The sequence below is a fragment of the Oncorhynchus kisutch genome, linkage group LG17 (assembly GCF_002021735.2).
Source record: "Oncorhynchus kisutch isolate 150728-3 linkage group LG17, Okis_V2, whole genome shotgun sequence".
Taxonomy (NCBI): Eukaryota; Metazoa; Chordata; class Actinopteri; order Salmoniformes; family Salmonidae; genus Oncorhynchus; species Oncorhynchus kisutch.
In genome coordinates this window covers 21,273,727-21,288,487 of record NC_034190.2, presented here as the reverse complement: position 1 = coordinate 21,288,487, position 14,761 = coordinate 21,273,727, and the positions used below count along the sequence as shown (strand labels likewise).

The 14,761-nt window shown below is 41.5% G+C and overlaps 1 protein-coding gene and 1 long non-coding RNA gene across 10 annotated transcripts; one reads left to right on the top strand and one right to left on the bottom strand.

Moving 5' to 3' along the window:
• Nucleotides 1-740: 740 nt before the first annotated feature.
• Nucleotides 741-1,732, bottom strand: LOC116354343 (uncharacterized). The gene is made up of 2 exons (XR_004203561.1): nucleotides 1,313-1,732; nucleotides 741-1,169 (listed from the first exon to the last, which is right to left on the bottom strand). It is a non-coding gene; the product is annotated as an uncharacterized LOC116354343 (long non-coding RNA).
• Nucleotides 1,318-8,499, top strand: si:ch211-199g17.2 (uncharacterized). 9 transcript variants are annotated; one of them, XM_020505204.2, is made up of 9 exons: nucleotides 1,318-1,476; nucleotides 1,922-2,074; nucleotides 2,355-2,540; nucleotides 2,643-2,720; nucleotides 2,820-2,959; nucleotides 3,337-3,462; nucleotides 3,541-3,598; nucleotides 3,735-4,058; nucleotides 4,794-8,499. In XM_020505204.2, the coding sequence occupies exons 3-9, from the start codon at nucleotides 2,516-2,518 to the stop codon at nucleotides 6,704-6,706; spliced, it is 2,664 nt and encodes an 887-aa protein (XP_020360793.1). In that variant the 5' UTR covers nucleotides 1,318-1,476; nucleotides 1,922-2,074; nucleotides 2,355-2,515; the 3' UTR covers nucleotides 6,707-8,499. The 9 variants fall into 9 exon arrangements, with proteins under 9 accessions (XP_020360793.1, XP_031649072.1, XP_020360797.1 ...); XM_031793212.1 differs by having other exon boundaries at nucleotides 1,327-1,476; nucleotides 1,962-2,074; nucleotides 2,489-2,540; XM_020505208.2 differs by having other exon boundaries at nucleotides 1,329-1,476; nucleotides 1,922-2,034; nucleotides 2,489-2,540; nucleotides 4,794-8,177.
• Nucleotides 8,500-14,761: the final 6,262 nt, after the last annotated feature.

Below are 14,761 nucleotides of genomic sequence, written 5' to 3'. Positions count from 1 at the left end.
TTCAATCACACGAGAGGAACCTGTCAGCAAACCATGTCTTATCACAAGGAAAGGCCCATTCTTGGAAAGTCCCCAACACTACAGAGCTCTAGGTGGCCCAATGTTTTACGGGTGTACTTGTATAATGATTTATGTTTGTTTCTAAGGATGCACATGCTATCTCTCTCGGCAGAGAACACTGTCCCTTTAACTTACTCTGCTTTCCTAAGTATGAAGCATAATACTGTTATTCTAAGTATACCCCAAAATGCAGATACACAGGATGTCGGTATCTAAGTGTGATTTCCTGTTGCAACAGCAAACCCTTTACCAAAAGGTCCCTTGTATTGTCAGTATTCACATTTCCCTTAACACAAGGTGTATTTAATATCTCAAATTTTAAATCAAATTATAATTCCTATCAACATTTCCCAACAACCTTCACACATGATACTGATAGTAGCCTATTCTCATAATACTGCTGGCACAAGTCTACCAGTCCTAAAGTTTTTATTTTGTTTCTCTTCTCATTATAAGCAGAGACAAGACTACAACTAAATTTCAAGCAACATCATATGTATCTATACACCCTTGGGGGATCTCTCCACACAACATCCTTCTGTACACCCTCTTTGTTCCCATCTCTTATGTGCATTTCTACAACCCATAACTCCTCTTTACTCCCACACCTTCAAAATCACAAACATATTTAAATCAAATTCTTTGAGACTCTAAAAGGACACTAAGAATTACACACACCCTCATTCTAATAGATTTAGTATGATGAATCAATTACCATACATTGAGTAAAATTAGAACACTATGTCAATAGACAAATGTATAACTCTTGAACAGGATAAAAGATTAAGACTGTGGAGGTGAGAAAAGGAAGCTGTTCAAGATTCATTAGCTCCTGAGTAAAGCCAGAGAGAGCATGTCTGCTAGAATTGCAGACAGCTCACTGAGGATGGTAACTTGGAAGGCATCTTTCCAGATGGCAGTCCACGTTTGACTGGCAGAGGGTTTTGTATGTTCAGTTGATGGTGACATTACACAGACCGGGAACTCTTCATACAGCAACATTATCTTTATGGCTGTTTTGTTCTTTAGTGTTTCATAGCCAACTTCATGTCATGCAGGACAATATAATGTACACTTTTTGAGCTCTCACATTGCTCTTCAAAGATTTCCTGTGGAGATGAAAGTAAACTAGAGAATTTAGTTTTATTGTGTATCATTTTGACCCATTCAATTATAATCATTTTTATTACCGCTCAAACTCTGATTTACGAAAGGAAGACGTGCGATTAACAGACTGTAATAAATTCCTCACCCCTCTTTGGTTCCGTACTCTTGAGTTTCTCCCGCTGTATCTGACCTCATGCTTTACGCAGTGCGGTCGTCGAGTTGATAATCCGTGTCAGTAATCTCTTTTAACAATTTATTTCAGAAAGACAGATCAAACACACCATTTCCACTGACGTGGAGTACAGACCGGTAGGTCATTCTATTGTTATATGTTAATTAGCCATATGGATAACTTTTTTTAACTTGCTGGCTAGCTAGTTGCTTGCTGGCTAGCTAGCGTTAATGTAATTTAAGTTCTGTCGGAGTTTCCTTCGCACACATTTGATTGTTAACGATAGCTTGGCGAGAGTGACATTTATACTTCAGTTTTCATACGAGCCTTGATTTGGTAGCTTGTCGAATGTTTTTATCCTGACACTCCAGTTTTGTTTCTTGACTATTGGCTAGCCACTTTCGTTTTGCTAAAACATTTGGAAGAAAATATTGCTGACGCGTTAGCCAGTCAGGCCAGTGACCACATTCAAGTTGTTACTGACCTATTCTTCAATTTTAGCACATTGCGCTCTGTTCTTGCCGAGATTAATTATTATATCTACATTAAGGATTTGTATGTTCTTCTATCTCGCAAATATAGATCGAGTCCTGTAGTTGAGTTATATTTGACTTTTTATCAGCACACCTTGGTGACGCCAGTCAATCAGCTACATCACCTTTCACATGCTCGTGCATCATCGACAAAGACGAATGGTGAGACTGAAAGTCGGCTTCATTTTCAAGTCTTGTGTTGGTAAGAATGGATTTGGCAATATATTTGTATGGTCAAACTGTGTGAAATATGATATTGTGAAACATTGCACCGTTAAACGTGAGCAGGAGTCTATTTTATGGAATTGATTGGGATCAATGCCAATTGTCAATCGAGCATGGCAAAATGAGATTGACTTTACAGCACCCATTTGAGTCAAGACTCAAACTGACAGATGTAGAGTGTGATATAGCAGCTAGATAATGCATTATCTCGATATTATTAAAAAAACATAGCTGATATCTGCTTCTGTCCCTTGCAGCCCCGTATTTGCAGTGACTGGTGTTGTTGAGCCACCTTGTGGTGTTTGCACACAGTGTTCCCCCCCCCCCCCCTGCCTCCCTCTCTCTGTTTCTCCATCTACTCTGTCGCATTTTTTTCTTTCTCGGTTGTTAGGGTGTTTGACACCTGAGGTCTGCCACTATGCAGCCTGGAGGAGCACACAATGGTAGGCAATGGGTTATCAGCTCTTTATTCATCCTCATTCATCCATTCGGTATCCTCTTTCTTCCTTTCATTGTCATTCATTCATTCTCTCATCCTCATGTAGCTGTGTGTGGCCAGAGCCTGCTGTCCAACTCCCTTAGGGTGTATCTGAACAACAAGAACAGACTGCAGCCCATAATCGGTCAGGAACAACTCTGTGTTTTTGTAAATGATACGTCTGTGTTTTAGACCAATGTGTGTACTTTAGACCTGTGTGTACTTCACGTGTGTGTGTTTTTAGGTCTGGGCTGTGTGACAGAGTGTGTGACACTCGGCAGGGACTCTGAGGCGGTGTACCTGTGTGAGGTGTGTGTGTGTCGTCTCAGTAAGGCTGATGTCAGGAGCCACATCATGGGGAGTCTCCACCGATACAACTACATTGTGAGTGTGGGATGTGTGTTTCTGGATCTGTGCTCTCTACTCACAAGCTACTTAATGATTCTGATGTCTTATTGTAATACCTGTACGGTTAAACCACACCTCCTTACACCAGGGTTTCTCAATCCTGGTCCCAGGGACACAAAGGGGTGCATATTTTTTTTTTGTGCCCTAGCATTAACACACCACGTTCTTATCAAAGGCTTGATGAGTATTTTTTTTAAATCTGGTGTTTTAGTGCTAGGACAAAAACAAAAATGTGCACCCCGTTGGGGAATGCGAAACACTGCTCTACACAATCACTGACCTACAACTAGCCTAATACAGCTGCATGTATACCAGTTGTGTGTTTCCTCTCTCCTGTGGCTGTCGTTGTATAGAAAGCCCATCACCCTCACTTTGTGTCAGAGTGGAAGCAGAGTCCTCCTGACCTGTCCAAGCTGGCCCGGCCTCTTATGGAGATGGCTCAAATACTAGAGAAGAGAGAAGGAACCGGGGACGTACAGGTATGTGTGTCTGTGCATGCTGGGGTGATGTGTGTGTGTGTGTGCGTGCAAATCTCCTCTGTCCTGTCTTTCTGTTAGGTGCTGAAGTTGGATGCTGCCATGTATGACGATATGACAACACACAGCGAGAGTGATGGTCAGTCCATATTCTCTCTTCTCCTTCATCCATCAGTTTTTTTTTCTCTTTGTACCAGTCAGCGTCACTCACGCTGTGTCGTCGTCGTCCCCCCCCCCCGGATCTATCGTTCTCTCTCTCTCTCTCTCTCTTCCAGCTCTCATCCTCTTGCATGCCATCAGGACTGAAAGGGAGCAGAGAGATCTTCAGAGCCAATCAGTGAAGCAATCAGTCCAGTCAGAGTATCTTACCATCCAGTCACAGAGAACCGTGATATCGCCTCGGAGGCTCTCCGTCCAACCAGAGAGGCCTGTTGTCCAGCTTGACAACCGAACCGTCCTATGGAGGAGTCCGACCACCCAGAGTCGGAACTCATCTAGCCAATCGGAGAAGTCCCCTGTGTTGCAGCAGAGTGTCTCTATCCAATCACGGCTTAGTTTGTTGGAGGAGGAGTTTCTCCATGGAAGCAAGCCACTGGTTGGTGAGTGTATGACCTCATGGGATGATGCGCCAACTTTGTTAATGGGTGGTTAAAGACATTGGGTACCACTGTGTTGGAAATAACTTTTTGACAGTTAGTTTAAAGCCCCAATGCAGCTGTTTTCATCCCCGTGTCAAATAATAATTAAGTACCTTCCTGTGATTTTCAATCAAAATTGAAAAAAATATACAAAAATAGCTTCTTGGCAAGAGCAATTTCTCAAGCAAGAGCAGTCATTTTGCTAGGACTGTCTGGGAGTGGTCTAAGTGGGGGAGGGGGCAAAAACGAAAACTAGCTGTTATTGGTAGACTGGTTTGGAACTCTTTCTTATTGGTCTATTAACTAATTTACCGGATGGTGATGTCACCAGGCAGGCCAAAACTACATTCCACCAAAACAGGCTGAAATGTCAGGCGGTCTTTTCAAACAGCTCTTGCACTAAAAGGGCATTATCATAATTTTCACAGTAGTATTCCAACTCCTAGTGTGGAAATGTACATAAAACGCAGGAAAGTCACATTTTTGACAGCACTGGCCCTTTAATTCATTTTTTATGATTTACGTCCCCTGAATCATTCCCTGCTACACACATTGTGTTTTCTTTATTTTGCCTATAGAAAAATGTATAACTTTTTACTAACATTTATCACTCCTCTTCTTTGTGAGTGTCTTTCTCTCTCTCGTTGCCTCTTTCTCTCTCCCTCGCTCTCTTCGTCTCCTTTTGTCTCACTTAAGGTGCTTCACTGAAGCGTCCTGCCTCATCATGGCAGCATGACCCCTTTCTTTCCCCGACCCCAAATGTCACAGCTGGAAGTCAGACGTCTCTTGGCGGGCCTGAGGGGAAGGGGGCGGGACTGCAGGGGGTTCCTGCAAAGCTGATTCGCTGTGAGCCGGTGTTCAAGGTCAGTCTATCTATGACGGACGGCCCCTGGCTGTTGGAGAGGAACTCCTTCAGCCTGGAAACCTCCCCCTCCTCCCTCAGATACGCCTCACCCCTTCACTCCCCCACCGTAGATGCCTCACTCCAACCCTCTCCCGATCCCTCACGTTTGCTTGGCCAGCCGGGAAACTCAGTTGCCGCAAGACTCGAAAATACACACACTCCGGGACTGAGACGCACTCCGGGACATGCACACACTTCGACTATGAGACTGAGCCCAGCCATACCTGATGAGCAGCTGACTATGGGAGACGAGGACACAGAGAAAGACAGTCTGTATCTCGGAGGGGAACAGAGGTTCACCGACTATGCTTTGTACGATGGCAGAGAGAAAAACACAACTGACCTGGTTTACCTCAGGAGAGAGCAGGACCGAACTGACCAGCTGTATTCAGAAAATAACCGACTCACTGACACAAAGTTCCATGTCCGAGTGGGGCAGAACAACCGACAAGGCAGTATTTACCCCGGTCTAGCCTGTGCCAGAGACATCACTGACACAGCGTCTGTTGCCGGGCCGATTCTCTTCACTACCGGCCGTCTCTTGAAGGAGAGCTTGACAGACACTCCTCTAATGGAAGAAGAACAGGAGGAGGAGAGGGGGAATGAGTGTCATTCTGGGGCACAGAGGCTTGCAGAGGATGACAGGACAACTGACAGTCTGTACTCTACTGGAGAGAGGATAACAGACAGTGGGTTTTCCACAGGAAGCAGGTCAACTGACAAAATGTACCAAACAGGAGAACGATCAACTGAAAATCAGTCTTTTACAACAGAAGTGACAACTGACTGTTGGTATGCTACAGGAGAGGAGCTAACTGACCGTCAGTTGATGGAGGAAGAGGAGCGATGCAGAGCTGAAATTCAGAATGGAGTTGGGCTCATCGTGGAGGTCATGGTGGAGGAGGAGGGGGAGAGAGAGGAAGGAAAGGATGGAGAGAGGGAGGAGAACTCAGACTTTTACCACCAACAGTATTTGCAAGGCCAGCCTCCACAACGGCACCAGGCGCAGGGGTTCACAGGAACTCATAGGGGTGCCGTAGGGCTTCATAAGGTTGACACAGCAGATCTCAGACATGACATAGCCCTTCATAGAGATCATGCAGGGCCAGCCCTTCACCGAGAAGAGATGAGCAGTCGTATGGGTGACATAGCAGCCATGCAGCAGGTGCAGTTATGTGAGGCTGAGTACAGAGAAGCATGGGCCTATGGAGGCACACAGCTGACCCCTGACACCTATAGATCAGGTCCGCAGGAGTATGAGACTGACCCTGGCTCCTACCTGCCATTCCCAGAGGGCCACAGAATAAACTGTGACCCCCACCAAGTGGTTTCTGATTGGTTTAGAACCACCCCTGGCCCGCACTTCGTTCACTCTAACCCTGACGAGTTTACACCCCAGGTCCTCCCGTACCCCCACAATACAATGCCCCAGGGAATTGGACCCAATCCCCACTCTGGTCCCTTCCCCATGAAGATGAGGGGCGTGCAGTCACAGGAGTACAGAAGGCTCCCCAGCCCCCCATTTGTTATGGTGTCTAGACCCTGCCACCCTCAGCCCTTCTTTCCAGGACATGAAGGCTTTCTGTCCCCCCGGCACGGCCCAGCCTTACCTCCCAGCCCTCCCCACTACAGAGGAGCCTACTTGGGCCACAGCCCTGCCCGGAGTCCCTGGGCAGCTCCAGGACCAGGACCTCCCTGGGTCTAATTACCACACACCATACATAAATCCACCAGGATAGTTATTTGTGGCACTTTAGACACTTGTTTTAAATGGACAGGTGTTTTGTGTGTTTTATACACTCTAGGTTCTATTGTTTTTATAGCTTAAACCAACGGTATCCCATCCATTGTATAAGTGCTGATTTTAGGTACTTCCCCTGTATGATGTCATGAAATCTCATTGACAACTGTCAACGATTCAACTCACCGGTTCAATTCTGTTACAATTCAGATTTATACAAGACTTGTTTGTTTTAAGTTGTTTGTCTTCTGCCGTCGAATCAAGATGGAGCTGAGATGGATAAATAGACAACATGTTGAACACTGGCTAAATTTTATAATATTATGAACTCAGTTTGTGAAATGCTGCTTCAGCGACCAATTAGAGACATTATGAAGAAGGGAAATCTATTTTTCAACAACAAATATTTTGGTTAATGCAAAAAAAAAATCTAAATGTAAATATAACCTAAGGTTTATTTTACACAATAAGGGGGATCATTTAGGGGTTCAACATAGACCTTTCCAGAACTGTCTAGAAGGAGGCGCTGTATTAGTTTTCAGTTCGACCAGCTGAGGGAAGCAGAGCTGAATAAGTTGTTTAAAATGATGTTCAGAAACACAACACATGTTAAAATAAACAGTTTTAATTTTAAATGTTTTTCATACTTGCCATGTGTGCTTCCCTCATGAAGTTGGGTTTATTTCAGTGTGACAACAGCTTTGGCCAGTGTTATACTTTGACTTTGGTTCACACACCTTTACATTGGCTTAACTGAGTGGATTTGATTCCATTTGTTGAATTATTAGTGTTAATTTGAAGATTATTCCCCAAAAATGTTTATGTGCAGCAGCTACGACAGACTTGGATTCGCCTCTTCCTATAGGCAGACTACGCGCTGCCCTTTTCTTTTTCAAGGAACTGTCGGGTCTCAACTCACTTTTGAAAAGTAGAATACACCAGGTGCAATTTTGACATTTTGTTGTGTATCAGTAGTTTCCCACTTATGACAGTCGCTCAATGAGCCCATGTCAGCAAAACATTTTAAGATTGCTAGGTAAGGTAGTTGAGCCAGGGGCCCTGACCTCCAGGGGGTCCTCCATTGATTTTTACACACACAAAAGTATATGTGGATTTGTCTATTTCAGCCACACCTGTTGCTGACAGGTGTTTAAAATCGAGCACACAGCCATTCAATCTCCATAGACAAACATTCGCAGTAGAATGGCCTTACTGAAGAGCTCAGTTACTTTCAACGGGGCACTGTCATAGGGTTCCACATTCTCCAACAAGTCAGTTTGTCTAGAGCTACTCGGTCAATTGTTATTGTGAAGTGGAAACTTCTTGGAGAAACAACAGCTCTGCTGCGAAGTGGTAGGCCACACAAGCTCGTGCTGTAGAGCGCAAAGATTGTCTGTCCCCTGTTGCAACACTCACTACAGAGTTCCAAACTGGAGGGGGGGGGGGGGTTCTTAAAGGCTAGAGGCAGCACTGGAAAGGCTACTCAGCAAGTGGCATTGAACTTTATTTTTTTTGTCTGTTTTTTGTCTCCCCCACTGCCCAATGTCAATTTGTGGGCATGATACAACTTGTCAAGCAGGTCTATAATATGGTTAATGTAGCACAGCTGGATTCAAGTCTGTTTTTTTTTACCTGTTTTTCCATTGAGTCACTTAATGCTGTATTCAAGCGTCTCATTCTGTAGTTTATTTTTTTATTTGTTGCTGTATTTGAGTACATTATGGCCTTCAGGCTAATAAAGTCACAGTATCCATTGATCTCCTGCTCCAGTCATCTAATGCAGTGGCTCCCAATTATTTTTACCAAAGACAAGCCAAATCTTACATGAAGTCATTGTCATTCTGTAGTAACGCCTGTTTTTTGATCTTGTGAATTTCTGACCTTGGAAAACCCTTAGGGTTGCGAAACAAAACACTGATCTACTAATCTGTAGATCTTCCATAACATTATCCAGCTGTCATGTGAAGGAAGTACTGTACACACCTCAACGTTGCAACATAATCTACTTTATTGAATCTGGTTGTTCTCAGTAATATTATTTACATATTGAAATAGTGCAAACAAGTAAGGAAGCCAGATAAATGAGACAGTCCTCTAGCAAACAAGTAAGGAAGCCAGATAAATGAGACAGTCCTCTAGCAAACAAGTAAGGAAGCCAGATAAATGAAACAGTCCTCTAGCAAACAAGTAAGGAAGCCAGATAAATGAGACAGTCCACTAGCAAACAAGTAAGCTAGATAAATGAGACTGTCCTCTAGCAAACAAGTAAGGAAGCCAGATAAATGAGACAGTCCTCTAGCAAACAAGTAAGGAAGCCAGATAAATGAGACACTCTAGCAAACAAGTAAGGAAGCCAGATAAATGAGACAGTCCTCTAGCAAACAAGGAAGCTAGATAAATGAGACAGTCCTCTAGCAAACAAGGAAGCTAGATAAATGAGACAGTCCTCTAGCAAACAAGGAAGCTAGATAAATGAGACAGTCCTCTAGCAAACAAGGAAGCTAGATAAATGAGACAGTCCACTAGGTGTCACCCTATTACAAGTTCACTGAACGTGTGTGGAAGACACTGCATTTCCAGTCACGAAAACACAGCAAACTATCAAACCTTTGAAGTCAACATTTACTATTTTCATATGTATTACCTTAACCTTGTTATCTTGTTTGGTAAAGAAATGAAATACAAACCCTAAACGCAATAAACTCTAAATTAATGCGGTTGGACAGTTTTGTCAGAGCCTCAGAGAGTAACCAATAACATGGCTCTCATCAGAAGCGCTGTGAATTAAAGGTGAAACAGGGTCAGGAAATATAAATATAATAATCATTGCTCTTCACCCATCCTGTTCCCTTATCATACGTTGCAATTCTAAGTAGAAGCATATGCTTGTCATACTAACAGCAATGATGGTTGCTTAAAGTTCATGAACAGTCAAAATCATGTTTTTCATGAAATTGGATGAAACCAGATTAAAGTGTGATGACCAAAGTATGCCATGCCAAACACTTGGATTAAGGAGGCGGGATTATTAAGGGGATAGGATGACATCACCCTAACGCTTATTTTAATGCACCAATGGTAGCATGATATTCGCTTAATTTAAATAAGTACCACCTTGTAACCAACATTAGAGTGTTTGCGGAGGGGTCGTAGTTTATATAGCTACTTGATAGCCACTCTACTGGTGCCAAAATTTGACCGTGTCGGCAAATATAATTAAATGTTTACACTATTCATCTATGACAAAGATTTTTATATCATTAACCAGGTTTCCATCCAGACGTGTTATGTGCGTAAAGCACGTCAGATAAAATGTTTATGACAGGCCTGGTAAACAGACATTTTGACCAAGTGGGGTCTTTTTATATCGGTAAAATGTATTATGCAATAAATGTCAGACGCTTTTATGCGCAAATATTGATATAATAACCATATCGAAGTACTTTTAGAGTCACGCGATGACATGTGTGGTCCTGCCACTATGATTTGTCAGGTAAGCATGCAGTTTATTAGGCTACAGATGAAATAAGTTGTGATGAACTTCACAGGATGGTGAAAATTCAAGGGAATGAGCTTGATGCTCCTTTCCAATAAATATTGAGTGTCTTATTCTGGTGACATGATCATCAATGCTTGGCTACCCTTTGACAAATACAAATTGTTTTGCTCTTTTGTCCATAATAATCTAATCATGTAGGCCAGGGATAATCAACTAGATTCAGACGTGGGCCAATGTTTTTCTTGAGCGGATGGTCGGGGGCCAGAACATAATTACAAATAATTTGTAGAATACAAATTGACCTCAAGAAGCCCAAACAAATATGTTTGACTAAAACCATTTCAAACCTTGCTGACATTTGTATACGATCACATTGTGGGAATAATTGAAGGAGAGAAAAGGTCATTTCAAAATTTGAGCAGACAGGGCTTAGATTAAGCCAGGAGTAGGCCTTAATGTGTACCAGTTAAACTAGGACATTTTATGTAGCTTTCATGAACGTGGCTTAAATTTGGCTTAGTTAGTCAGAGACGATGGAGTCCTGGAGTAAGGTAAGTAAGCCTAAATGAGAACCTAATCAGGCTTAACCCAGGTGAAGTATGAGCACATGCTGTTGGTCTAATGGTGCTCATAAAAACCCGGAATGGAATAAAAACACCATTAATGGTCTGAATCTTGAGACAAAACAATGGCAGAGGGAGGTGCAGATAATTATAATTACTGGATTATTTCTATGGTCATAAAACCCCGTATGAATATGGTTTAGTTTATTTACCAAAGTAATTGATTACTTTCTGCAAGTTATTCACCTCTGAAACTAAGTATGCGACAACACTAGATCGACAAGCTAGTTTTTGAGCTAGCTGGCTAACGTACATGGAAACTTCCATGACCAGAACCAAAAGGAAAGAAATGGAGAGATCGTCAGATGGACAATTAACCACAAAAGAAGGTATGATTTTGGGTATTCCTCTTCAAAATGTTACTGTGGGGGGAAATACTGCAATGGGTGATGAAAATGTGGTGAGCTCACAACTTGCGCCCCTCCAGTCCCCAGTTCAGGCCGTTAACCTATGACCCCGGCACTCCAGTCAAGCCCCAGGGGAAAAAGATGAGGCCAAGAGGGTATGTCACTTCTTGAGATGCAAAACAATATTTTAATGCTGTTGACTGCAAACATGGATGAAAGGGCAAATGGCTTGGAGGTCATGGTTAGGGAGAATACGATAAATTGAGACCATTAAAAAATCTGACTTTATCTTTGGAGAAGTGAAAACCCTCAAAAGTGACATGAAGAAAGTGGAAGTTATCTGCCAAGAAAATGAAAAGGTGGCTGAACCCGAGCAAAAGGTGAATGAGGCGGATAGGTACCAGCGCAGGTGGAACCCGATGCTCCATGGAATTCCAGAGCAGGTGGGTAAGAACATCAAATGCAGAGTTGTTGACATCTGTGGAGCTGTCATTCCCGAATCAAAAGCCAAACTTCAGGAAAATGTAGACATTGTCCATCGTTTGGGAAGACTCAAGGATCAAGACAAGAGACCGAGGACAACCATCATCCGGTTCACCAACAGATCTACATGGGATCTTCTCTGGAGGCAAGCGAAGAATTGTGAATTCCTCATCAAGCAAAAATTGAGGTTCACGGAGGATCTGACCTCAGCAGACAAAGTGACGAGAGAGAAACTGGCCAATGGTGGCTGCAGCTCGAAAGGCAGTGAAAACTGATTTTTTTTATCGGTGCAGGAGTGATCATTGATGGGAAAGAAATGCGGCCAAACCAGAACATTTGAGAGAGAGCCAGAGTCTAAATCGGACAGAACTGTCAGGCAAAAAAACGGATTGCCAGGTGAAAAGCAGCCTTTTATTATAAAAAATGTACACAAACACTTGAATGAGAAAAGGCTGACCTGAGAACTGGTACACTAAACACTAACTATAGGTGAATAACTGCTTATTGTAAAGTCTACACAATGTCTCCTCCTTGTGGGACTAAGAAAACTTTAATAACTTTATGACCAACATTTGTTTTGTTTTTTGTTGGAGAGGTTAATAATGGGATGGACATCCTTTTGAGTTACATATTATTAGGAAAAGCTTATATTAGCATAACAAGGTTGTTGGTTGAAGTTTATGTCTATTCATAATTTACTCAAGCGTACGGCTATTTTCCTGTATTTCAAACGGTTTAATGCAGACTTTTACTTTTTACAAGAGACTCATGCTTGTTGTTCTGATCTATCTTTTTGGAAAAATCAATGGGATAACGATATCATATGGCAACAACCACGCTGTAGGTGTAGCAGTTTTAAGAGGTGCATTTAAAGGGAAGGTCAACAGTAGTAAGACTCACCACTCTGGACATTGATTCATTTTAACAGTACATTTCAACAGTGAACTGTTTTTATTAGGGAATATTTATGCATCCAACAACAAACAAAATAACAAGATATTATTTTTTAGAATTTGATTAAGTGATTAATAGAGTTATAGGTGTATTTCAGGATTTCAAAATTATCTCAGGTGGAGATTTTATTTCTGTATCTAATGTGATGATTGTCAGATATCTCCCTCCTAACAGATCCAGCATTGTTAATCCTGAGTTTAATAACCTTGGATTAGTGTCTTGGATTAGTCGATATTTGGAGATCCTGATGAAAAAGGAATTCACTTGGAGTAACAAGGACATGTCAATAATTGACTTCTGGTTTATTTCTAATTCATTAGATAATTCTGTAGTCAAGGTATCAATTGAACCATCAATTCTTACTGATCATAAAGTTATATTGTTATCTTTAAATATTCATGGATCTGAAGTTAAACCGAATCGGGAGTTATTGGAACTCAGTAGTAGACTGTTGGAAGATGCTAATTTCAAGATGGATGCCAAAGATATTATACAAGACAATTGGAGGAAAGACCAACTATTTAAGTCTTATGGGAAATATTGGGAATTAATGAAGTATGAAATAAGACAAACAGCCATGAAGAGAGGTAAAGAAATTGCTGAACTTAAAAGATTGAGGGAAGATAAACTTGTTAAGGAAATACTTTCTCTAATCTCTATGGAGGACCTTGATGAAGAAGGAAAGAGTCAGTTATTCTCTTTACAACTAGAAATGGACCGGATGTATGAAGAGAAAGCAAAAGGGGCATTTGTAAGATCAAGAAGGAGATGGTTGGAGGAAGGTGGAAAAAAATGCTAAAGACTTTCACAATTTAGAAAGAAAAAATTCTGAATATACATATATTCATAAGCTTAATATAGATGGCAAAGAAAATGAAAACCCCAAAGATATTTCAAAATATGTTTCATAATTCTATGGTAACCTTTATACCAGTAATGCCTGTCCTACTAGTGACATATCTGCCTTTCTAGACTCTGTCAGAGACTGTGCAAAATTCATAGATGAAGACTTCCAAAAGTCTTGTGATTAAATTATTTCTATCAATGAAATAAAACAATATCTGCAAGTTAAAAGAGAACAAATCTCCAGGGAATGAGGGCAGTGAATTCTATAAATATTTTCAGGAGGATATTACTGAATTTATATTTAATGTTTTTAAGGAGGCATTGATTTAGGGATCCTGCCTGTTTCTATGACACAAGGCCTAATTTCTGTAATACCCTAACCAAACAAAGATTCTATGATGTTAGAAAATTGGAGACCAATCACATTAATGAACAATGATGGAAAGCTACTTGCATCCATCTTTACAGTTTGACTTAAAAAAGGTCTTGACCAAATCATTGATGATACCCAGTCTGGTTTTATGAAGGGCAGACACATATGTAATAATATTCTACTAGTATTGGACTTGATAGACTATAATGAGCACATTATGGAAGATAGCTTTATTTTATTTGTAGACTTACAAGGCATTTGATACAGTTGAACATTATTTTCTTTTTGAGACTTGTCATAGCAGAATCAGAATTAGTTAGGTAACATTGGTAAATAAGATGTTTTATCTACTTTCATAAATATGCTTATGTGGGAAAGTCACTTGGGGACCAGAGAGGGGAGAGGTCAGGCTTGTCTTCATATGTGAATGTATCTTTTAAACCATGTGAAGGGATGATTGAGGGGGAACCAATTATCTCTTGGCTCCACAATGTCTACTCCAGTCACTCCCTACTTTTCCCATTGGGGGGAGGAGTATGGCAGTGTCTGGAACCATTGTATGTCCCCTCTGATGTCGAAACTTGTCTTTCATGGTATATGACCTAGAGGCTCACTCCTCTCCGTGAGCTTGTCCAGGAGGGGTTGAATTTGAGATTGGGGTATCTAGAATTGACAATTGATATATGCCATTGGATAAGGTAATGTTTTGGTAATAGGAAGTAACAAGAATGAGAAGTAGAACCTCGTCTAAGAGAGCAAACTGGACAATAATTTATAGCTAATGCTCTCTGGCTATGGGATACTCCTCTCTCAAGTAAAAGTCTTCTTTTGTGCAGTTTTCCTAAGACCTGTGGTTCGTCATTGTGAGTTGAGAGGGGTGGATCTTTGCTATAA

What these genes read in the sequence shown, in the direction of transcription:
- si:ch211-199g17.2 (XM_020505204.2), top strand. Translation starts at nt 2,516, where the DNA reads ATGCAGCCTGGAGGAGCACACAATG. An exon ending in GCCTGGAGGAGCACACAATG is followed by an intron (nt 2,541 to 2,642) that starts GTAGGCAATGGG and finishes ATCCTCATGTAG; the next exon opens with CTGTGTGTGGCCAGAGCCTG. An exon ending in TGGAAGCAAGCCACTGGTTG is followed by an intron (nt 4,059 to 4,793) that starts GTGAGTGTATGA and finishes GTCTCACTTAAG; the next exon opens with GTGCTTCACTGAAGCGTCCT.